We start from the raw sequence: 26,323 nt of genomic DNA, 5'->3' as shown, positions 1-26,323 counted from the left end.
CTGAAACCTATGGTGTTTGGTATCAAACACCTTGTCTTAATAAATCTGTACTTTTACTATTACAAGATGAATTATGGCATGCACCCAGAAGGCACTTTAGAGTTGCCCCCTGAAAAACCTATCACTATCTAGTGTGCTGGCTGACTGGTATCATCCAACTTGCCACTACAGACGTTTCTGACCTCCTCCAGGTAAGAGCCCACACTCTTTTAGGCCAGGAACAATGCCTGCTCCAGAGGAAGGTGTTCCCACCTCCAGAAGGATGGCTAGGGATTTAACATATCAACCCCAGGGACTTCAAAGCCCTTGCTGCCTTTGATTTGGGACCCCAGCATTCCCCCAGACCTGGGGGATGCCACCCTATGCCCTGGGGCCCATTTGGCACCAGAACAGACCAGAAATTAGCTATGCTAATAGGCGTGTCGCACCACCTGGCTAGTCACACCCATAAGGTGGGCCACCTGATGTTCTTCACGAAATTCCATCATCTTGTTTTTGGTGGTATAGGAACTCTGGGACCGTGTTATGCCACTTCCCACAGGAAGTTGTCATATAGTGGGTGGAGAGACCCCAAGGTTGAGTACCCCATTGGCTACTTCCCTTAACACCTCTAAATTCAGTATTTAGGTGGCCCCCTGACACCAGGAATTCAGATTCACCTGGCTAACTAATAAGAAAGACAGACAAAGAAGAGCCGAAGAACTCAAGAACTGTGGACTAATAGTGAACGTGGCGCTAAACCCTGCCTGCCTGTTCCTCTCTCGACAATTGCAAAGACCCAACTCTTCCTGCAGCTGTGCATTATCCAAAAGCCTCGTAGGACTGCCAGCACTTTGCCAACCTGCCAGCATCTCCCTTGAAGTAGAGGAGCCACCTGCCTGCAGGCACCGACCGCACAACCGGGTTCAGTGATCTGCTGACCACTGGGTCCACAGACACAACAGCAGCCCAGGAGGAGGCCACTGAGTGTCCAGGAGACCACCCCCGTCGATCCATCCAGTCTTCGATGACCTGATCTACACCGGAGGCTGCCTGCACCAATACCTGGCGTACCGGAGCCTGTTTCAAGCACCAAGGCTCGTATGTGTTAAGTCAGAACACCACCATCGCCAAAACTTACCTGCACATCGAGGGACTTAAACAGAGGCCAGCTCCACACCAGAAGTTGTCTTGCTGTGTTTCTTTCCCCTTTTCTGGAGGTGCACCGAGAACTGTGGGAGCCTCAAACTCGCTGACCTGCCGGATAAAACACCTATGCTACCGAACCCCCCAGCCCGAGTCCATTGAAACAGATGGTATCTCTTTGGTCCTGAGAGCCTCAAGAGTCAAGCCTTCCTTTGGGTTTTGCCGGACTGGTCTGCAAGCCCCCCTTGCAGCTTTTCTTTGCAGGTACTGTTCCCCATTGACTTCAACGTGTAGCGTTCAAGTCTACTACCACTGAAAGCACCTCTGCACCCAGACACCCCATGGCACATAAAACCTGAACTCTTGGTGCTTTCTTGGACCTTGGCCCCTACTTACTTTAAGTCCAGAAGAACAGTCGTGTAAGTTGTTTGCAAATGACTGTATGCATTGCATGTTTCTCCCATAGGATAACAGTACAGCGTTAGAAGCTCATGCTTCAAATCTGACAACTGTATTTTCTATGTTTCTGAAAATCGAGAACTCAAAAAGAACTTACCTGATTCTGAAGATCTTGGTGTCTGAAATAATATAAAAATCTGTTATCTGTATACATTTTTGTCAGATTTCCCTAGTGAGTGTGTCTCATTTATTGACTCTGTGTGTGCAACAAATGTCACACACTAATCTCTGCTCGACCACACTACCACAAATAGAGCACCTTGGGATTGTTAAAGCAAGCCCCTGTCACTAGTAAGGGATACCTGGACTCTCTACATAGTGCTCCTCATTTTGGTACACTGTATAAAGAGCTAGCTTCCTACTAGTGAGATTTGCCATAATGTGAGAATTGTGATTGTTTTACTACCCTCATTGATCCAATAATGTGAATGCTACCCCTCAGTTGGCCAGAGCAAATGCAAAATCCCAAACATTTGTCAACTCCCTCTGCAGAAAGAAATTCTCACCATCCACAAACAGAACAGGCTTTACCAAAGAGAAATTGATTGAATTCAATGCCTTTGTTTTGCTTTCACCTCAAACCAGGTCCTGTCAAAATTCTGAAGCTTGCGAAAAAAAATGAGTGTAGAAGTTCACACAAAAGGGTAATGCATCATAATCGAAAAGTTTCACAAAAGTATTTTCTAGAAACGATGGGAGTTGCTAAACAAAACCCTAACATGTTTTAGAAGGATGATTGATGGGTGATAACTAACTAGAGCTTCATGGAAAATAGACAGCTGTTGGAATATGTGAAGCAGGCCTGAATCTGCTGAATGCCGGTGATTTTACCTCCTACAGTCAGCATGGATAAGCTATTTGTGTCCTGTCACAGCTCTTGGGACAGCACATTTATAATGCACAAATGCGGTCTGCATCTGAGGTGGCAAGCCTAATGGGCTCTCAGCTTCTTGATCTGTAGGGCTCCATAGTAGCACCAACTTTTAAGCACTTGCTGAGTTGGTCAGCTGGAGGTAAACATGCCTGGGATTTCGAAGGTGAAACTGGCGCTGTTGAATTGTACCAGGCATTTCAGAAATTGCTGTGAGTAGGTCAAAAGGCATGCCAGGGAGATTGCATCTTCTGAGCTGCTCTTCCCTCACCTAGTTAAGGACCCCGAAGAATATTCTCCTTCTAAGGAAAATAAATGACAAATCATACAGATAGCTTTCCCTTTTCATCTGACAAGATGTAAATAAATCTCCGGAGCCTCCACCCGAAACTGCCATGCTCCTGGTTCCTTCCTTCATCTCTCTGTGCAGTGGCAGAGCAGACAGAAATAAAAATAAAGGCAAGTTATTTAAACTCTGTGCCTTAAGTGACAAAGGACTTAAAAGTTGGCTGCGGACTCTCTTGATAAAGCAGAATTGAGCAAGGTTTAAAGGAGCTCTATTGCTGCTGTACTTCCAGACTTTGCACAAAAGCAAGCAATATTATTCAATTTTGTTATTGGTGGAAATAAATTCTGAATGCTTTTTCACACGTAGTAGTGAGGAAAGAATGCCAAGATTCATGCCCAGGAAGGCCAGAAAAGCAAGGCCAAGGAAATAGTTGACCAGCTGAGCATTGCCTAAAATTGAGATACAGTAACTTGAAGTTGCACTTGAGAATGGAGATACTAGCTAATCTTAGGGAAAGTCCACAGCTACAGTTGTTTGGTGCCCCTCTTTCAGTCCCTGAGACATCCTTTACTGAAGTGATGGTTAAGGTACTGCATGATCTTAATGAATCACAAGAATGGGTGCAAAAGTATATGGTGTTTACAGATAGTTGGAAAACTAGGCAATGAAACTAATGCGGGGGAAATGGCAATGATGATATTTACCTTTACATTTCAAGAAGATTATTCTAAGTGGCATTTCGAAAGAAAATTGTGATCTGACGGGTAAACACCACCTTTAGTTACTATAACTATTATCTATATCCCTGCAAAAAAGAACTTTACTAGAAATCAAAAAAGTATTAAATTACAGCCTCAGTTGGCCTACTTGTAAAGCAGAAGGTCTATCATCAAAGGGGGGAGGGGGTTGGAGGGAGGAGTATGTTTTGACTCAGATTGAGGCAGCCAGGGATTGGAGGATGTCTTTTGGCCCGGTTGCACAGGTTCGGTGACAGATTTCAGGGGAGTTGGCCAAGGAGGACTGCATTCTTCATTGTAGGTTGGAGCTGTATGTATTTTTGTTTTGATATGCGCTTCTGTTTTCTTTTTCTCCCTCCCTTTCGCCAAACAGCATGTTTCTCAAGACTCGTTGGACACCAGTCTTTGGTAGGCCTTCAGTCGGAAGGAAAATATCAGCCCATTTAACTTAAACTTATTTGGTGGTAGCCTTCAGAATAAATACAATAGCAAGACACTATCACATAGATTATTTCACCTTTGGTCCAAGTGTGTTGCATTAGGGTTGATCTTGCTGGGATGGAAATGGTAGCAAGACTACACAAACCTCTGCAGTGGGTGTTCAACACAATAAGATAGGTTACTATGTTCATGTAAGGAGGCGGAGAGGTGGGGGGGGTACGGTGGATGTTGCCAGGGGAGCGCTTTCGGTTCTCTGTTGACCAGAAAATGCATTCATATTTGTAAATGTATATGAAAATTGTTAATGTACTGTAAGCGTTCAGGGCATCTTCCCTACATCTCTAAGTATGAAAAACAGAAGCTCAATAACTAAATGTCCTTTTTAAAATCCTCTTTTCTCAGTCGTTTTGAGCTTGCTTTTACTGTTGGCTGATTATGAATTGCTGCTAATTAGCACTCTAAAAATTAGAAGTGAGGGTGGTGTCTGGAGCCACTGCTTATCACATAGCCTCACTTCCCCTCTTAGCTTTCTACCAAGTACCCTAAAGTTGCCATCCTCTTAAATAGAGAGGTGCTCAAGCGAAATCAAGCACCTAGACCAGTGTGTCATTAGCATAATATACATGAAGAAATGTACACCAAATTAATAGAGTAGAACAGTCGCCAGATGTAGATAGGAGTTAATCTGTTGGCTATTGCATATTCAACTTGTTTAAGTGTCAGGTCTACAAATTCAATCTAAATCAAAGGTTTTGGGAAAAAAACTATAGCAAATTCACCAAGTCAGTGGGATCAAGCAATTATGTCTTAAATTACTATTATTACAACTTTGTGTTGTTGCAGGGGTGTAGGTATTCTGCTGGTGTCCATAAAGGTGTCAGTCCGGTGTTCTAGCCTTGCCTAAGCTTTAACATCCTTGTAGGAGAGGGTTCATTTGGATGATCTGAAATTTTACTAACCACATAAAGGCTGTTTAATTATTTGACAGTAAGCAGGTTAAGATTACATATCAAATAGAACTGGTACTTTTGAGATCATATAGTCCGAGTTTCAGGTAGTCTTTCCTTCAATGCCCTTAATTCCCAATATTAGATTGTACTTTTCAGGGAATCACAGGGGGTGAGATGGTCAGAATTTCTTCTGTTACTAGGTATAGTTTTGTGCATATATATGGGGAGAAATAAGAATCTGTACCTCCTAATGCAATTGAGAACATCTTGTTCGAGATAAACAAGCATTGACTTTCCCCTAAACATTAAATATTTTTAGACTCTCTGCTGAGATTTTTGTTGGTTAGAGTGACAGAGCTAAAGTGTTAAATTTATAACCGCAATTAGAGGAAATATTTCTAGAAATTTCAGGATAACAGTGCAGTGTCTTTAGCTTAAAGACCAGAATATATTTGGCTGCCAACATTAGTAAAGAAAATTAGTCTTCTGAGATGGATAGATCTGAATTTGCATAAATATGTACATATTACTCCACTCCTGAGTTCCACTCTGCTTTTCATCTTTCCACCTGGGCTAGGCAATTAAATATTGTTTCTGATTCCCTAGCTCCACTGGTCTTGTCCTGAAATAGTAATGGTCTGAACAACATGATGTGTCGGGCTGTTTTGAATGTGGTAAATTAACATTCTCCTAATATCTTGCTGCCTCCTCTTATCCTGGCACGGTTTTTAAAATGTCTTGCACACTGCTTCACAAGGGGTTCCCACGGGTGGCTATTTCACCCCACAACCAGGGCCTAAAACACATTCTCCAGAGTTCAAAGATCCTTCTCAGTACTACCTCTTACCATTTGTGTACACACGCCTAGTGATGGGAAATATTTCTAGTTGCATCTCGAAGCACAACCCATAGAACTCAGACCGGGCACTCCCAAATAGCTTCATGCCTGGTGACTCACAGCAAAGTCTTCAGGACACATTTGAAAGAAGACACTGATTCCTACTTTCAACTTAACTGAAGATTGGCAGACTCCCCTCTTATGTTTTTCAAATCTTTTAAATCAGTTATTCGGGGATGAGCGATGGGGTAAGTTTTGCTGCTGAAGGGTATCACTTTTCTTTGAAATGCGTTTATTTGACCTAGAACTTGGATTTCTACTCTAAGGTCACCAGCCTGTGCTCAGGACAGTAGAGGGTACAGCTATTTCTCTCGGGCAACATTTAACAGACGAGGCTAAAAACATTTAGTGTGTGTCACAGTCATATCTATGAACAAGCAATGAAAGCAATAGGCTACTTTGCAGGCTCAGCAGAAGAAAATGCCCTAGACACATGGGTAAAATCTACACAGAATCGGCGGTCTAGTTTTTGTGAGACAGATGGTGTCAGACATGTTTGCCTCCTACTGAGTCAAGCTGTACATTTATTATTTGGTTTCACTCCAACATGATCTTGAGGCCTTCTAATCAGCACCACCATAAAATTTGCCACCGGCAGATGTGGAGAGAAAAGTGATGTTACAGTTACAGTCTCATTGGAAGATGTGGTGGCCGCCAACTAGGTAAAGACCCAGGGGCAAAATTGCCACTCATCAGAACTGGTTAAACGTCTCTCCTCCGAACTGCACAGTACCGCACTGAACTGTGCTCCAGTTTTGCTAGCAAATTAACCCCCCTCCAAAATCTGAGAGACTCTGTCATAACTGTGCTGCTGATACCTGGCACCTTCTCTAGGCCCGTTTAATTGATCAACCCTGAAATAAAAAAAATTGTAGAATCTTGCATCTCCTTCTTTGTATCAGCTCTCTGATACATGTCGATCAGAGTGGGCTTATGTTGAGTAGATCTACCAGACACAATAATGGGCATCTCCACAATGTCTTTTCTGTCCTCTTGGCTAGCCCACTCACATGCCCTCTTTTTAATAGATTTTGAGAAAGCTTTTGAATGCCCCCGTTTTTGTCTCAATCTCGTCTCTTATACACCTTTCCATAACTAGTATGCAGCCTACTAGAATTTTGTTTCACACAGTCTCTATTGAGGGGAAGTCAGTAAGGATTTTGTCTTTTCCTTCTTCTGTTTTCCCTGGCTATTGAGCCTCTTGCAAGACTCCTGTGAACGGATGGTATAATGTAGAGTTTCCGCTGGACTGCAGGAGTAGTAGGTCAAGCTTCCTATATGCTGTTGACCTCTTTATCAACCTAGGTCACCTACAAGTTTCTGGCTCATATGTAATTGCAAATACTGACACTTGCATATTTATATTATCAATATAGTCTCCAAGCCCATACTACTATACAAACAGCAGATCTTTCCACACCAGGTCCTCACTCTTTCTTTGGCAAACTCTGCATCCTGCTTCATAATTTTCTGTGGGGGTAGAGAGAGGTAGAGAGAGGCTCTGAAAATATTGTATGTTCAAGTGCTGCCAGTTGCCGTACCATGAAGTCAAGAGTATGATAGATCAGCATTTTGCTACTGTTGGGGATGCCACTTAATTACTCTCAAGGAATAGATAAACAACCCACAAAATGACCCTGCATTTTTGACTGAATGAAAAGTCTCTCCATTGCTTTGTGTGTTGACAGTTCCATCTGGGGATGCCACCAACCACCAAAACTGTACTTAGCCGCTGGTGCGACACCCTATGCATGATCCAGTGGGTTCATAAGTTCATAGGTGAGACTCCTTATGGACCAGCATACAGTTTGAACAAGTCTCTTTTCTATGGGGTTTTGGGGTTGGGGACAACTTCAGAAGTTCCCAACTGAAGAGTAAAATCTTGGAGTCCTCGGTTTGCACGTTTGCTGAACTATAAGTGGTTTCCCACTTCACAAGACCCATTTTTGCCATTATTTCCAGCTACAACTTGGTTGCACTCTACTTGGAAGTTGATGGTGACATTGCTTAATTTAACTTGCTATAAGCAAAGCTTACAATGAACCACCTTGTGGAAAACAAAATTTCTAGATTGTACTCCTCATTAATTTTAAATTTCCTTGACACTTTTCTAACTTATTTGAGACATGGGAGGAATATGTATAAACATGGACTGATAAAGGCTGGTGCATTGCCCTTCTGTCCCCTGCACCCCAGTTGTGTTCCCCACAGCTTTTGCTTTTTGATACAGCCTTATAGAATTAAAATGACACAGTTTCTTCTACCCTAGAGACATATTGTGGCGTATAGGTCAAATATTCTGGGGCAAACTCTTTGATTCTCTCATAAAAGTTTTGGATTGGTCTTTCTCACCCTTTACTAAATGTGCCCTTTTACACATTCCAGAGAATGATCATCCTAATCTGTGCCCCACAATCTTAGTTAACCTCTCCCTGCTCCTCCCTAAAATAGATATTGCACAACAATGTAGAGCCAGAAATCACGTGAGTATTAAAGATTGTATTCAGGATCAGGTAAATGTTCAGAGAAAAGCCCATCTGCCCTGTACGTGGAAGCACCTAGAAATGCCAGGAAAACTGGGATTCATGGCAAAATCACCTTCGGGTACCTGTAGTCTGTAAACTGACAACTCCAAATAAGAAAGATGTAGAGACACAGGTTTGACCCTTCCTTTTTTTTTTCATCTTCTATATCGCTACTATAATTTTTATGTCTTATTGCTCTTTACCAGAATATTACCAGAGTCTTAAGAATGTGTTTAGTGTTTATTTGATGCTTTGTTTTCCTTGTGAATTTATTCAAAATAAGTTTTGTATAACTTTGAATTGCTGATAAAAAGACTTACTAAAAATAACATGCCACAAGTAACAATTTTTCTCTTCTCTCCTGAGAAATCGTTTAATATTAAAACTACCAAAAGGAGGAAGTAAAATATCCCCTCTTCAAAAAGCATCTGGATCCCAATTTCTTTTTATTTTCTTGCCATACGTTGTATTTACATTTATGTAAAAAAAAAAATGAATGACGACGACGGAATAACATACATTTCAGTAGGAGTACTATTTATAATAATAAGTGCCATATATAATTGAAAAATGTTACCTTGCAGATAAATTGGCGGCCATGAGGACATGTATCGCTTAAATCAATATGAACATGTGCTTACTATGAATAGCGATATGTGTTTTCTTCTGGTAAATGAGGTTAATCGATAATATGACACGGTTGAGTAGTAATCCAGATAAACAGAGAAGACAGAAGAGACCAGGTAAAGATGGGGGCAGCCAGGAGCCATAGATAAGAAAGCAGATGACTAGGAGGGTGGGGGGGGAGGAAATGGTAGCATTTTCAGACCGCTGAGTCAACACACAATAAAGACATTTGAGGCATATGTGAGACTGGGGAGAACACGTAGGTGTTAGAAGGCTATATGTCATTTGTCTCCTCTATATAATTATCAAGTGGTTGCTAAATATTGGTAGATAATCTAATATTTACGTATCACTTGCCCCCTTGACTGAATCATTTGGATTCAGTCTGACTTCCTACTCAGACGACACCCAAATTGTGGTGTCGCTGACACCAGAATCAACGATTGATACTGCACCACGTCTCCACGAATGCATGACAGCAGTGGGAAACTGGATGGCTCAAAACTGCCTAAAGCTCATCTCCGGTAAAACGGAGGTGGTGGTGTTTTTCAATGACTCCAGCTTCTGCACTCCGGACTGGTGGGCGGATACTCAGGGTCCTCTTCGCACTCCTAACAAGAAGGCAAAAAATCTGGGAGTTTAGATAGACAACAAACTCCGCTTTAAAGACCAGGTGAATGCGGTGACCTCTTCTACCTCATACATTCTTAGATCTTTAAAAAAAATAATGCCATTCTTGCCTAAAGACAGCATTAACACAGTCATCACTGCCCTTTCTATATCTAGGCTAGATTACTGTAATAGTCTATACATAAGCCTGCAGGAAGGGCATATGAACAAACTGCAACTTTTACAGAATGACGCAGCTAGATTGTTCACTGGTATACCAAAATATGCTTCTATCTCGGTCGAGATTAGAAGGCTCCACTGGTTGCCGATAAGGAAACCCGTACAGTTTAAGGCCCTCTGTATGGTTTAGAAGGCACTTCAAGGAACTGGTCCCAAGTATCTTAAGCAACAATTTCCCTGGTATATACCTATAAGATCATTACGATCAGCAGAGACTAAATTGGTATCGGTACCCAGGGTACGGAAATCCAGTTGAGGTGGCAAAAGTTTTGTGGCCCGCGCAGCTAAGGCACAGAATGACCTTCCTCTACATCTTAGATGCATGACTAATTTATTAGCTTTTAGGAAAGCCTTAAAAACATGTCTCTTTTCTGTCTAAGGTTCAGTCTCATAGTCTCTCTGTCATCGTGCCTCTATAGCACGTGCCGTAGCGCCAGACACCTGTGGTTAACAGTGCGCTCTACAAATTTCAATAACATTAAAAAGTCTACAGGGGGATTTGTGAGTTCTGAACACTATAGATGTAGGTAACCCAAGCCCTCCATGTAGGGAAAGAGATTTGGTTAGCAGTTTTCCAATGGAGTAGGTTCTATAGGCCAGTTTACTATATGTAGATTTGCTTTTTCAGAATTTTAGTTACGAGTTGAAAAGAAAATGAAGGTGAACTTGTAAGCGAGCACTTCTTTTTAAGATTTTTTTCTTTTTAAGGTCCTGACTGAGTGTTGAGAATCATGGCTTGTCTGTTGCATCTGGTCAGTTGGAATGCTTTGTGGGTAAATGTTATGTGCTCTTAAAAGTTCACAGGTACAGGTAGAACCATATATTATTGCACATATGGGTATTTGGGGTAAAATACCAGCGATTTGAAAACAATATTCTGTTTCAGAACTGCAGAACTTTTTACAGCAGGTTAAAATTTTAATAGGTTTCTATAATGTATTGCCTTATTTCTTGTAGGCAGTTACACAGATTGACAATGATTTAAAATCAAGAGCGTCTGCTTACAACAACCTCAAAGGAAATCTTCAAAATTTGGAAAGAAAAAATGCGTAAGTAATTTTGCTTTTGTCTTTGTGAGGGTGTATTTTAGTTACTGAAAGGAAGACAAAAAATTTAGTGCACAGCTCATTAAAAAATGTCTACAACAGATTAGCATTACTGTGTTTTACTCCAAAAGCACTTGAGAGCAATCCGGATTTTGAACAGAGGAGGTGCTTTTCTTCCTTCCGATGAAATTGCTTGGAGCAAGTTTGTATGCCATGAATACTACAGTATGTGTACACCCACACCCCTGTATATCCTACAATCATTTTTGCATCCTAAAACTTTGAGCAGGTTATATTGTACCATAAAAGTATTTGTGTTTATGGGTGCTCAAAACAGTATAACCCCCATATTCATCGGAAGAATACATTAAAATCTAGCCGTCTCCTGTTTTGTCCTTAAGTATGGTAAATAAAAAGAGAGGTGGCCCAACTAGTTCCAGGGAACAGGGCTCTTAAGACAATTAGGCAGAGAAAGATCCCTGGAGGTATGTACTATTCATCCTTCACTCTACACACAACACACACCTTCACATCACTAGCTAAATATTGTCTAACATGGGAGACAAAGCTATTCAGTGTTGCTTATCATTGATAACAGGATTATATTGGCAATTAAGAAACCTACCCTTTGGATCTTTAACATATATTAAACACAATTATCGTCCCACAACTGGAAAATAGTATTTATATAAAATGTTCTCTTTTATTAAAAGGAGTTTAGCTCTCCACTATCATATTCAAATTTATCAATACAGATGCAATGAATACAAAAAATAAAACAATGAATAAGACAATCACAATTTATACAATTCAATATCCTTTGTATCACACACAAGTGCGAAAAAGCACAAAAGTGAATACATAGACCCTAGACACAGTAAAGTATCAATAGTCTGTTAAAAAATCCAAGTGATCCAATAACAATACATGATCTTACAATATATTCCCAAAGAGAAGTTCTCTTTCTTATCTAATATCCCTTTGTTTGTTGGGTTCTCATTAAGCAAAGGCATCAACGCGTTTCAGTGGAAGGGTTGAATTAATGTGCTACAACCACCTTCTCCAGGACAAATATCAATACAGGGTCACTTTTCTTCATAATATTTAAAAACGCATCTACATGAGACAGAAACCTATATAAACCAATTTGTACAAATTGTATCATCTCAACAATGTGATCACATATTTCATGTAATCCTATCCACATAACATAAACAAATTTAGTCTTTCACCCTCATACAAATTTTTATCCGCTATAAACATTGCATTGCATTTTAGTTTCTTCATTCTCTTTTTTATTAAACACTATAGTTCAGAGTGGGCTCATTACGGTTCTTACCATTAGGTTCATAGCCCGATCCCTACAAGAAAGGGGAACACGGCTGATTGGGGAATGAATCTTTACTATGAACACACTCCATTCATATCAATAGATCCTCACATATACTGATACTGACCATAGAACGATGTGGGTCGTGGCGTTCATAGGATTGAAAAATACTTCTATCCAAAGGTCCTTTTATCGATATTGGGCCTATTTATTTTGTAAAGAAAGAAGAAAGCCTTATGCAACCTGTTCATAGATATAAAGGAAATAGGGTTCTATGTGCTGATAACCCTGATAAATATTCTTTCTTACAGATGGACTTATAATTTAAATCCAGAAAATAGGGGCTCATGTACTGTAGTTTGAGAAGAGCATACTTCCGAAGCAGGAAGGTTCTCAAGAGGTGCACTCTAGGAATGTACTGACTGCACCACCTCCATGGTGCACTGTCCTTGCCTCTTTAAAAACATTATTTGGCTCTGCACCCATGTCTATAATAGGGCACAAGTGCAAATGCAAATAATTCCCAAAGAATAACACTGCCTCTTTTTGTATCAGCTCAAGATGTGCACCAGCACAGTCCATACCGTAGAAGGGGACGCACCAGGATCCTCTGTCCCTTATATAACACCAGGGTGTGCATGTGGTTCAAGGAGCTGGCGCAAATGCCTGCTCATCTATGAGGCACTCATATAATAAAGCCATAGGTGCCTAGTGTGCTTTATTCCCCTCTCACTCTACAGGGATGGCAGAAAGAGAGTAAATCTTCTAATCTTTTCAAGGGGTTTGGTTAGAGGTGTGGGCGGGCCAGAAGAGTGTTTAGGCTGTAGGGATGAGAAATGTACCCTAATGGGCGGATCCATCCCGTTCTTTTAAATATAAAAACCATGTTGTATAGTCTTTTTTTGTGCCCCCCTGGGAAGGACAAATTGGGGTTATATTCCACAGTCTGCTGTCATGGGTGGGCTTAAAGACGTTGCTGGTGGGCAAGATTGGGGGTTCGATCTCGTGTCATTAGAGGCTGGACATCAAACCTCATTTTAAATTTATTTTCCATGTCATTTTTTAGAAATCATCCCTGATGCCCATTGGTGCTTTATGCCATCCATGAGGCAGATTGGGGGGAAATCCTTCACCCTGCTCCCAAGGCGCCAGAAAGACTGTTATGGCTAGAGTTGGAGATGAGTGCGAGGGATGAGACTTATGCTTTTAGACATTGGCCCCCAATTCCTCTTTTTCTTTTCGTTATCCCTGGAGTCCAGTAGTGCTTACTGCTTCCTGTGGCACCCATATTTGAGGCAAACCTCCTTTATCTGCCTCCATGGGGGAGCAGAATGACCGGTGTAATTGTTGAGGCATGTCTTATGCTGGGGGGGGCACTTGTCTCTTTCAGCTCTCAGGAAAAAAAAATCCCTGGTGCTTTAGTGGTGGATTTCTGATCAAGGATCGTCACTCCTGCAACAAATCCTAAACAGGAATCCATCTGGACGTGGTGCCATTGGAAAATGGAAATCTTCAACTTTTCAGTGGTACCTCTCCCGTCCGTGTAGATTCTCCACGGGCCGAGCTGTACTCTCAAGTACTCTCTTAGGACTCCGCTGAAGACAAATTGGCTCCAGGGTCTTTCATTTTCAGTTGCATCCCCTTCTGTAGGATACTATTGTTGCGTTGCCAGGTGTACTCATAACATTCGCCTCATAGACAACCACCTTAAGTTTAGAAAAAACTTACAGACCTGGCTTTTTCCCGATTAACTTTTTAACTAAATTAACACCACAGGAAACCCACTACGTTGGACACTATAGTTGGCAGCAATTTCAGTGCAGTTTATCCCCTGGGGGTAGAGTGTTGCGCTCTACAAGAAATATAAATAAATAACAACGCATAAGTTAGGGCTAGTTGTTTTGTGGTAAATAAATAAATAATACCTCTATTTTTGAATAAATATATGAATAACAGATAGCTCAATAAATAAGAGTCAAGATTCGAGGTAGTAGGAGTTTGCAGGTTTAATACAGCATAAAGGACAGGAACAGGACAACCTGCACGGACAAGATCTGGGATGGCTAGCTAGCACAACTTTAATAACAGTGCACAAGTATATATACTAAAACAATTGCATTACAGTGAATTACAGTAGGCGGAGCAGTGGGTGTGGTCAATAGCAGTCGCGAAAGATAAGGGTGAAAGTGGGTGTAACAAGAGGCGTATACATAGACATGTGATGTAAACGTAACAGAATATGTCATAAATGGGGCGGAAACATGGAGGGGGCTACCTAAGGAGCCGGGACCTCTAACCTAATGGTGCGCGCAAACTGACAATGACGTGTTACTAGGAGAAGCTGGGGGCTATGAACTCTGTGCTGGGAGTAGAGACTGAAGTCTGGAGAGTCAGGGCGACATGTACCTAAACCCTATCTAGTACCTGATGTTTAGAGGACATGTTGATATAAACTAAGAGTCAGGAGGGGAGAGGCTAACAGACTCTAAGACTGGAGCATGCATTATTCTACATGTAGTGCGTGATGAAGAATATTAAATGACCATTAAATGCAGTATTTCTCTTACATGGAGACGTAAAGGCTAGACAATGACGGAAACTATTGATGCGATTCAGTATCTTAGGAATGCAAAGAAGGAGGGCTGGACTGATAACTAGAATCATAACATACTCTTGGCAGACTCGTAGGCAGAGCCAGGCTGAACCGGGCACTGCGAGGCAGGAAGTAAGTGAAGGGTCGAGGATACAGGTGGGGGCTGTATCGCTCCTCAGCGAGGGTTCAGGAGACAGGAGCTGAATCTGGTGTCCGGGCCCTTTTGAGGCCTAGAAACGGGGACTTTTCAATGAAATAACGTGCACACTGAGAAACGTGGCAACGTAACTTTACATAGGCCTAATACTCGTAGCTTTCACGAGAACTGGAAACTGGCATACTAGAGATGGACACAACTGTAATTGCGTCTTTAATCGAACATGGGGGATACATATGCATATTAATCATGCACACATAACATAAGATGGAGGACACGTAGGGACACAGAACATGGCAAAATTTACTTTTCCACATTCCCTCCTTGTCACTACGTTTCCATCAGGAAACATCAATATTCATGATACCATCTATCATTTCATACAGTATCATTTGCTCGTCTCGAATTGTCTTGGAACGGGATTTAGAACGGGACTTGGGACTAGGAATACAAGAGGTAGCACAAATGCCGCAAATCGCAGGGCCACATTGTAAACAGAGGCAGCAACTGAATATGATCGCTACTGCAATACCCAGAAATGACAATACTTTCCATCCCCAGGCGGAAATTGTATTCCAGAACCAACCGGACCATGTCCAGGTGCCTGGATCTTGGTGTAACATATGGGCAATATTATGGAGTCTGGTAATAGCTGAATAAACAGACGGCGCGTTATTAGGAATGAAAATGCAGCAACTAGATCCGATGACTCTACATGCCCCGCCCCTATCGGCCAGTATGACGTCAAGGACGAGACGATTCTGGAGCACGACAATTCTCATAAAGGATTGCTCCTCGGTTAAATTACCTAGAGCAGAAGTAGTCTCAATCACTACTGCTTCGAGGGTTCTGGTTAATCTACGTATCAGTTTACTATTTACAACAGTACCTAAGTAGGGGAAGACACCTTTATTGATATCTATGTATTGTTCTAGAGCAGTTTCAGTATAATCGACAATCGGGAGGTCTCTCTTGTGTCTAGTATGTACTAGGTGGGAATTCCTATGGTAGTCAGGTGGGGCTAGAAAAACTGGTGGCAGTAGGAAGGCAATGTAACAGGTTCCCTCCCAATCGAGGGGCAGACGAACATATGCGGTCTGACCACAAACAAAATAAGAATGACGTGAAGCTTCGAAAATAGATTTTCTACTGTCACTATACTTGATAATAGTAGTACAATCACTATGTCCTACATGTACGGAACCATTCTTTCGGACGCATAATTCACCTTTAACTGGTAGTACTGATATAGCAGGTAAGTCTGGAGTAGAATCAGACTGAACATTCAGGACCATGAAATTCGAAGAATAATTACCCAAATTATAAACTTCATTTTCTAGATCTAACCCTGTTCTGTGGGGAAGACCTTGCTTGTCTGGAAAACATGTACTGTTCAGAAAAGACATATCTGTTGAGGATGACGTTAACGTGGACCATGCTCCACACGAACCATTATGTGAAAATGGATAAGGAAAGAGTGGCAGAACTCCCTTCGGTGTCTGGAAAGGGGGGAGTCGACCACACACCCAACAATTAGTGGCATTGCTGGTCTGGTGTGAATAATGTAACATGCGGATGAAGGAATTATTACGCATAGCAAGACGATATGAGAGTTCATGAGGAGGCAGATCACTAAACGTGTGCTCTACTGTAACATTAGCAGACTTATTTACATGAGGAACTGGAGAATACAAATAAAAGGCATAACTTGTGCAGGAAATCATAATGCTAAAATATAGCAGAAAACATAAAATAATAATGCAACTTTTAGAGTTCTCACTAACTCTCTCTCTGTGGGGGTCTATTATATACATGTCAGAAACCGGTCTAACCGTTTCACCTAGGGGAGGACTTAGACAATCAAACTGGCTGACTTATTTTACTAGACCTTAATTTAAGCTTATACTCCTGCTGCGGAGTTTTCTCTAACGGGGAGGAATCTGTATCATAGTCTTTTGCGGGACAGTCCTTAAGAATAGTATTTTGGCAGTCTTTACAATCCTCAGAAATGTTCTTGGTAACAGGTTTTAGTCCAAAAAATCTTTTCACATGTGACAGGTGGACCCAGCCCTTCCTGCTTTCCAGCTTGACGGCAGTACGGGTGGCCAGGAGGACCTGTTTGGTTTCTTTCCAGCGAGGCTCCAGCGGACTTGAACGATCAAAGTTCCTCACAAGAACCATGCATCCGGGAACGATTTCATGCGGTGCCACCTCGGTATTGTCTGGAAATGCGGCGGCAACCTGTGAACGACAAGAGTGTAGGGCAGACATCAAGGAAGCTAGGTAATCTGTCAGCATATTACTTGAAACATCGGTAATACTTCGGGGTCTAGGTGTACCCCACATGTTAGGGGGGCGGCCGAATACGACCTCGTACGGGGACAGACCTGATCTGGAATGTGCGACCATGCGCATATAAAACAGAGCAACTGGCAGAGCTACTAGCCAGTCCACACCTTTCTCTTTACATACTTTTGCAATTCGAATTTTCAGGTTCTGGTTATGTCTCTCTACTAGACCGGCTGCTTCAGGATGGCGTACACAATGGAACTTCCACTGGTACCCTAACAGAAGGGAAACATGTTTCATGAGTTCAGATGAGAATGGCTGGCCGTTGTCAGAATATACGACTCTAGGGAGTCCGTAGCGGGGGAAGAATTCACGAACCAACTGCTTGGCAGTGGTCGCGGCTGTGTAATCTGGAACTGGATATGCTTCTGTCCATCTGGACAAAGCGCATACAACTACAAGGACATACTTGAAACCTCGACATCGCTCCATCTGAATATAATCCATTTGGAGGACTTCAAAAGGGTGGTCAGGGGGCTGGAATCCACCTTGTTCCACCGGGACACTTTTACCTGGATTAAACTGGCAACATATCATACAGGTACGGACTTTCTGCTTGGCTGCAGCTCGTAAATACTTGTTAAACCAAATGTTCTGGATACTATCTAACATAGCTTTTTCTCCTAAATGTGCTGGACTATGTGCGGTATTGATAATGACTTGAACCATAGAGTCGGGGAGAAACCATGTGGCTTTACCCTTCGTTACCCATCCCTGATCTGTCTGGACCCCTCCTTGTTCGGACCATTTCTTGATTTCATCGGGAGTAGCATGTAACTGGATATCTATGACATCTTGAGTGGGGTCCTTAACTGTCATACATGTAGTCGGATCTGGAGTATGTGTCTGTGTCGGATTAACTGACATGTCTGGAGTCTGTGCTGTAAGCTTGGCTGTGCGATCTGCTAGATCATTACCTTGAGAAATAGTGTCAGTAACTTTCGTATGTGCTTTGCACTTCATGATAGCAATAGATGTCGGTAAGTGTATGGCATCTAACAGAGCTTGAATAAGGAGACCATGCTGAATCTTGGTTCCATGAGAAGTCATGAAACCTCTCTCCTGCCAGAGTACTCCAAAGTCGTGTACGACTCCAAATGCGTAGCGTGAATCTGTGTAAACATTAACTTTTAGGTTCTTGGCGTGTATGCAGGCTTGTGTCAGAGCAACTAGCTCTGCTGCTTGAGCAGACAGGGTGTCAATACGGTGTGTTTCTATAACTTCAGTGTCAGTAGTCACTGCATACGCGGCTACTAGTTCTCCTGTACTTGTTCTCATACATGAACCATCCACATAAAGTGTCAGGTCGGGATCTGGTAATGGAATATCTGTCAGATCTTGTCTTGGCTTTGTCATAATATTAACTACTTCCACACAGTCGTGTGTGGCAGGATTTGAAATAACTGACGGTAACAGTGTAGCAGGATTTAGAACGTTGCAGCGTCTGATTTCTATGTGTGGCTGGAACAGTGTCAGTTCATAACCTGTTAAACGTGCAATTGTCAAGTGCTGAGTCTGTGTTCGGTTTAAAAGAACTTCCACGGAGTGTGGAACTTGTACTGTCAAGGAGTGTCCTAATACTATGGAATCACTTTGTCTGATAGCTAGTGCTGTGGCTGCAACTGACTTGAGGCACGCAGGCAGAGCCTGGGCTACAGGATCTAGTGTGCTCGAAAAATAAGCACAGGGCTTGTATTGTCCTGCTTGATCTTGTGTAAGAACAGATAATGCTGTACCTTCGCGTTCAGTGACGAAAAGTGTAAAAGGCTTACTGTAGTTCGGTGTAGCTAGAACTGGAGCTTGGCATAGAGCTTTCTTTAATTCATTGAAACTAAGTGCATGTTCAGATGTCCAAGGGAGGACAGTCGATACGGCTGCCTCCTGTGTCGTTAACTGTATCAGTGGCTTGGCTAGAAATGCATACTGAGGAATCCATTGTCTGCAGTAAGAAGTGAGGCCGATAAAAGCACGTACCTCCTTCTGGGTCTTGGGCTGAGGAAGACTCGCTATTAGCTGGATACGGTCAGGTGTCAACTGCCTACCCCTCTTGGACAGTAAGTGGCCTAAATAGATCACTTGCTGGACACAGAATTGAAGCTTCGAAGGGGACACCTTGTGCCCCATCTCTGCTAGGAAATACAAGACTGTAAGGGATGCTCGCTCGCAAGCACGTTCAGAACGGGCTGTGATCAGTAGATCATCGACATACTGGAGCAGGGCAGTGTCCGTTGGCATGTGAATATTGTCTAGTTGTCTCTTAAGTGCCTGACTGTAAATACTAGGACTTTCTGTGAAACCTTGAGGAGCGCGTGTGAACATATAGCTCCTTCCATTTAAACAAAATCCGAAAAGAAACTGGCTGTCTGGATGAATGGGGACACTGAAAAACGCGTTCTTGAGGTCTATGACTGTAAAAAATGTGGCTTCAGAATCAATGGCTGTCAATAGGGAAGAGATATCTGGGACAACTGGGTACTGGGGAATAATACATTTATTGAGTTCTCGAAGATCAATCACTAATCGATATACTGGGGGTGCATTTGGATCAGTACGTTTCATGACTGGAATGATCGGAGAATTACATACATTGGAGTCAGTTTCTACAACTACTCCTTGAGCCATAAGCTCGTCAATAATTTTGGATAAGGCTGTTACAGCCTCAGGTGGCAATCTGTACTGTCTGATTCGTGGTAACACTACACCTGGTTTGAGAGTCACACGATGGGGTGTGATTTGCATATAACCTACATCAGTTGGACCTTGCGCCCATAGATGCTGCGGAACATTGGACAATCTCGGATCAAAATCTCGTAATACATAGTGACCCTTGAAGTCACGTAGGAACAAGCGTATTCCCTCTGGGGAGCAGCATATGACTGCACCTAATTCTTTCAGTGTCTTAATGCCTAACAGATTTTCTGGACATGACTTCGTAAGTAACAGATCAGTAGTGCGGGACAATGGACCTACTTCTAGAGTAACTGGCTTAGATATCTCGTTTACAATAGGCTTTCCTGAAAATCCAAGGGAAACATTTCTAGAGCCTGAGAGCGGAGCCCCTGGAACTTCGGCGTGACTGATAGTGGTCCTACTTGCCCCTGTATCAATCAAAAACTTTCTGTCTTTCCCTAATACTTGACTGTGAACATAGGGACCCTCTTGATCTACAGGAATCTCGATGAGAGGCAAGCCTACCTCCCTCTCTAGGCTGTTTCATGAATATGGCTGATACTCTGGATACTCGGACTGTGCATACTGGTACATCTGCTGTGTAACATGCTGTGTTGCAGCAATAGGCTGCGGTGCTGGAACTGTCTGTTGTGCATTCTGTGGCTGAGAAGTCTGTGAAACTTGATCTTGTCTAGGCGGACGTGGTCTTTCTTTAGTCTTACCGGTAGCTATATTGTGTTTCAGAACTGCACACTCGTTTATAAAATGACCTGGCTGTTTACAATAATTGCAGGTCCCTTTAACGGGAACTGCAGGATGACTGGCTTGATTCGTACCCCTCTTCTGACTGTCTTGAGGAACAGATTGTGCAACTAGTACTTTCATTTTCGTGTCTTTCATACGTTTTCTCTCATGATCTTGCTCTTCTCTGATTCTATTCTGGTGGTATTGAAGCATCTGTAACATTTGGGACGGGGTATTAGCTTGCCAGGTACTTTCGACTTTCAAAACTCGATTCTTAACTTGTGGACTTGAATTCTCGACTAGTTTAGTAACAAAAAGATGAGGGTATGACTCGCTACTTGTCTTGAGGCCACTGTTAATACTAAAGCATTTCTCAAATCTAGAATAAAAATCACTAGTGTCTTCATCTTGTTTCTGTTTACAGGCTGAGATTGCATCCCAGTCTTCCTTTTTAGTGGCTAATAACCATGGCAAAACTTGTATTAGCAGTTCTGGTAATTCTTTACATTTCTCTCCTAGACCGGTACCTGGTACTCGTATCTTATCTTCAGCTTCTAGAACTGCCCAATCGATCTTTTTCTCTCCCACCTCCCATTCTTTTTCCTTGAGTTTTTCATATACCCCTGCGGGCAACAGGACTTTTAACATTTTAATAATATCTGGATACGTATATTCTCCCATACGGAGCATGTCCTTTAATTCTCGGTGGAACCCTGCTGGATCTTTGTCATGACAGGGAATTAATTTCTTCATCTCTAAGAGTTCCATCTTTGTAATCGGGGTGTAAACAAACACTCGTTGCATTTCACCATCCGTTGTCCTAACTGGGTGTACTTCTCGTAACGGATTCTGTCTATCTATATAAAAGGGTTTACTTTCTGGGGGTGAGACATGAACAAAATGCGGGTTCAAAAACGTACTATATTTGTGGCGCTGTTCTAGGATGACACTAATTAAATCGGTACCTAGACCTTTCCATCTATACTGGAGTAACTCGTTCAGGACATCGTGTAACGGACCTGGATCAGAATGTTGACCCTCATACAGAGTAATGAGGTGTTGGATCATATACATACCCACCAGTCGTTGCTCGGCTGGGGGCAGTTTCAGAAACATTTGTGCCACTATTTCATCTGGAAAAGTGGTAGAATCAGTAATCCATCGGACTGCTGATCGGACTAGTTCTTGTTCATGCATAGTACTTAACTCACTGTAACCAATTCGTGATTTCAGAATGTGATCGGTAGCTTGAAATACTTGTTCTAGAGAACCTTGTTCTGGTGCTGGATGATGAAAGACTGACTTGTGTTCTAGGCGTAAATGGCGGTCTGGAAATCTAGATTTTCCTACATACGCTATTCTGGCGGGATTCTCGTCCTCTACCTCTTCAGTAGAAGAGTCATTTTCTTTCTCGCTTACTTGTGCTTCTTTGCGTTTCTCGTGTAACCTTATTATTTCTTTACGGATTTTCTTGTACATACTCTCTATACTACTGATGGTTCTGTGCTTACCCTCGGCTATATTATCACTCCACCTTGTCAGGATTCTCATTTCGGCCGGATCTTTAGTCGGGTAATCTTGTTCTCTTATTAAACAATTAATCAGAAACTTTAATAACATGAGCTGGATCTCAGCTTTCCTTTGAGACATGGCTTCGCCAATACTTTCTGGATCATCCCCTGTACGGATGAAACGATATATTCTGTCTAGATCTCCTTTCATATCCGGTAGGGTATCCAAATACCCTGTCACCCGTCTTACACGGATGGAATATATAACTGTACTATCATCACCTGCAACTGGATCATAGCGGCATTCAGTAAGAGCTCGTCGGATATCTGCAACGGACTTATATTTGGGCGTACGCTGTAACGCACATTCATGTAACTCGGCCAACGTTCTACGTTGGTGTGGTGGCGGGGTACCAGGAGGACCTCCTCCTGCGGCCCCTAAACTGGAATCGTCGACTGATACTCTTCGTGCTGGCAGAGTGGGAAATTGTAATGTAGGCTGAACCAGGGGTACCGTGGCAGGTACTCCGGTGACTGGAGGAGTAGGATTTACATTATGTACAGGGACTGGCGGAACAGGATTCGCATATTCTGGAACTGTGTCGTCCAAATAGGACGAGATGAATATATCAGCTGCGGTCGGTTTGTGACGTAGCTTGGTCGGAACTAATGGTGGCGGAAAATTACTGGATGCCTTCGGGGTTGCCTTTGGCAAGCCCTCGGCAAGAAGAGGGTACATACCCTTAATAAGGGCATTCCTCTGTCGGTCTGACTGTTCGGTTTTAACTCGTTCACCTATCTCGATTAGTTCCCTTTCTTGGGCTCGTTCTAAGGATTCTCTACTTAGTTCTGACTTTCTGATTTCTTTTTCGGTTCTTTTATGAGATTCTTTGCGCCATAACTCGATGGCATCTTTCTGTGACTGTCTGGGTTTCTTTTTCCATAATGCTTCTTCTACTCGCATGATGCACTCGGCATCCCATGTGCCTGATACGGGCCATCTATACTTTTCCTCTAACTGTTTGGTATACTCTACCCATAAATCTAGATATAATATGGCACTTATGCCATGCTTCTGATACATAAAATGACCTGGACTGTCCCTAGGCGGGACAGGAACTGCTGCTTCTAGCAGACCTTTTCTGGTTTTTAACTGACGTAATTTCGAGAATAAAGGCATGACTGAACTGTAATCTAGACACAATACAATACACAATGAACACGATAATTACTCCACTCTCATACCACGACATTGAAATACATGAAGAACATTTAAAATAACAGTTCGAACAGAATACTACCTGGAATACTGAAAACAGAATACATGAATCTTCTCGAGAACAGAACTGACTAGAACAGAAACTAGATGCACTGCTAAAACAGTACGAAACTTACCGGTCTCATAAAGAGACACGTCAGGACCCGCATCCACCGAAGTGGACACTTCGTTTTGGGTCTGTGTACCACCAAAACCCACGGACCAGAGTCAATTAGATTGACCCTGTCTAGATACTACCCCAGCAACGGTACTCACCGGGCAGCAAGAACGGAAGGCCTCGGACTGGACTGGACTGCTTCGACGCCGGACGGGCGAACTTCGGACTTCAGTTACGGGTGGGCCTCCGGATACCTCGGACCTTGGACTCTCGGCTTGGGCTCTGGTCGGGACTCGCCGCGTTCCTCCACCGCCTCGTCTGGATGCTGGACCGCCACCTCCGTCTCCTCCGTGGGCCTGAGGGATACTTGAAGCAGAAATATCTGCACGTGCACGGTATGGTTCCGTCACGGCTGCAGAGGGTCAGGGGGCCGGCGTGGCTTCACCGGCGCGTGGGGAAAGGGCAAGTCCCTATTCGGGCGCCATTATGTGGTAAATAAATAAATAATACCTCTATTTTTGAATAAATATATGAATAACAGATAGCTCAATAAATAAGAGTCAAGATTCGAGGTAGTAGGAGTTTGCAGGTTTAATACAGCATAAAGGACAGGAACAGGACAACCTGCACGGACAAGATCTGGGATGGCTAGCTAGCACAACTTTAATAACAGTGCACAAGTATATATACTAAAACAATTGCATTCCAGTGAATTACAGTAGGCGGAGCAGTGGGTGTGGTCAATAGCAGTCGCGAAAGATAAGGGTGAAAGTGGGTGTAACAAGAGGCGTATACATAGACATGTGATGTAAACGTAACAGAATATGTCATAAATGGGGCGGAAACATGGAGGGGGCTACCTAAGGAGCCGGGACCTCTAACCTAATGGTGCGCGCAAACTGACAATGACGTGTTACTAGGAGAAGCTGGGGGCTATGAACTCTGTGCTAGGAGTAGAGACTGAAGTCTGGAGAGTCAGGGCGACATGTACCTAAACCCTATCTAGTACCTGATGTTGATATAAACTAAGAGTCAGGAGGGGAGAGGCTAACAGACTCTAAGACTGGAGCATGCATTATTCTACATGTAGTGCGTGATGAAGAATATTAAATGACCATTAAATGCAGTATTTCTCTTACATGGAGACGTAAAGGCTAGACAATGACGGAAACTATTGATGCGATTCAGTATCTTAGGAATGCAAAGAAGGAGGGCTGGACTGATAACTAGAATCATAACATACTCTTGGAAGACTCGTAGGCAGAGCCAGGCTGAACCGGGCACTGCGAGGCAGGAAGTAAGTGAAGGGTCGAGGATACAGGTGGGGGCTGTATCGCTCCTCAGCGAGGGTTCAGGAGACAGGAGCTGAATCTGGTGTCCGGGCCCTTTTGAGGCCTAGAAACGGGGACTTTTCAATGAAATAACGTGCACACTGAGAAACGTGGCAACGTAACTTTACATAGGCCTAATACTCGTAGCTTTCACGAGAACTGGAAACTGGCATACTAGAGATGGACACAACTGTAATTGCGTCTTTAATCGAACATGGGGGATACATATGCATATTAATCATGCACACATAACATAAGATGGAGGACACGTAGGGACACAGAACATGGAAAAATTTACTTTTCCACAGTTTGGTTATGGGCAGACCAGAGTTGTAAGAGGAACACACCGACTGAAAGAAGGGATCCTTGTGGATTGATAACTAATGTATTAAGTAGACATTAAGTAAGGGTTTGCAGACTGGTAGTTGGGCCGTTATTTTGATTTATGCTTTTATCCTGTCCCACAATTGGGGGTAATGGACAACTGTAATTGAAGGGATTTGCTTTAGTTGTAATTACTTGCTTCTCTTTGCTTGTTGGTGTCTCCTAACTATTGATAATGTATCCCGAGAACCATTATTATATGCAGCTTGAAAACTTAGTCTGTTTAAAAAAAATAAAAAAAAGTTAGGCCTACTCCTAACAAGTATGTAAGATATCTGATAACTGTAGTTTTAAGTGTCCTCTCTTTAAGCAGACCAGATCTCTTGCAACATGTGAGGGATTGACATTCTGGCTATAAAAGGAAGAAAGTTACTTAGCTGACCCGACTGCCTATTTTGAGATTATGCCTCGTCTTTAAAAAAACATCTCTTTTGCCATTGGTAAACATTTGCTGCATCCACTTCATCCACTTTGTCATCTACTTCGTCACGGAGACTTTCCTCACCAGTGAGAAGACCATAGCACTCTCTTGCTTCGTCCTTTTGACATCTCCATCAAAGGCTCCTCTGGTTACCACTCAGTTAATTTAGTCTCTTTTGACGAAGCTATCACACACATCTGATAACTCCTTGGGTAAACTTCCTGTCTGCAACTGACTTGGACAAAGACTTCAACAGTTAGTAGTACATGCTCGTTTATGTTTGCAAAATCCTCTTTGACAACCTATTGACAAACTGAATATTCACTTCTTACAACATGGGACAAGCAAAACTGGTCTTATTATGACAGTGTTATTTAACTTAAGTCTTCTCATCCTGATCTTTACAACCTCCACTATTAAGGATAATCTTAGGAACCACAGGATTCCCTTCTTAAGGTGCCAGTAGGGCTTCCTAGACAGATCTTGCAGGATGAAGCAATGAAGGAGCTCTGTCTGTGGTTCAGTCATGAAATAAAATACTCTCAACAGAGATGAATAAGACAGTCCAGTCTCCTTTCACCCCCAGCACTACTATCTACCATAGAGTAATCTTGCCCATTTTCCTATAGAACTAGTACCA

At 42.6% G+C, this 26,323-nt stretch overlaps 1 protein-coding gene across 2 annotated transcripts in view; it reads left to right on the top strand.

The window, feature by feature from the left end:
- ATP6V1C1 (ATPase H+ transporting V1 subunit C1) overlaps positions 1-26,323 on the top strand; it is a 388,190-nt gene that overhangs the window by 187,858 nt on the left and 174,009 nt on the right. For both annotated transcript variants that reach the window (XM_078686908.1, XM_078686909.1), the window contains exon 6: positions 10,729-10,820. In XM_078686908.1, the coding sequence (XP_078543034.1) occupies positions 10,729-10,820 (92 nt within the window). The remainder of the gene's footprint in view (positions 1-10,728; positions 10,821-26,323) is intronic.

This window comes from Lissotriton helveticus, chromosome 4_1 (genome assembly GCF_964261635.1).
Source record: "Lissotriton helveticus chromosome 4_1, aLisHel1.1, whole genome shotgun sequence".
NCBI classification, from domain to species: Eukaryota; Metazoa; Chordata; class Amphibia; order Caudata; family Salamandridae; genus Lissotriton; species Lissotriton helveticus.
The sequence above is the reverse complement of the archived record's forward strand: the minus strand, read 5'-3'. Positions and strand labels throughout refer to the sequence as shown.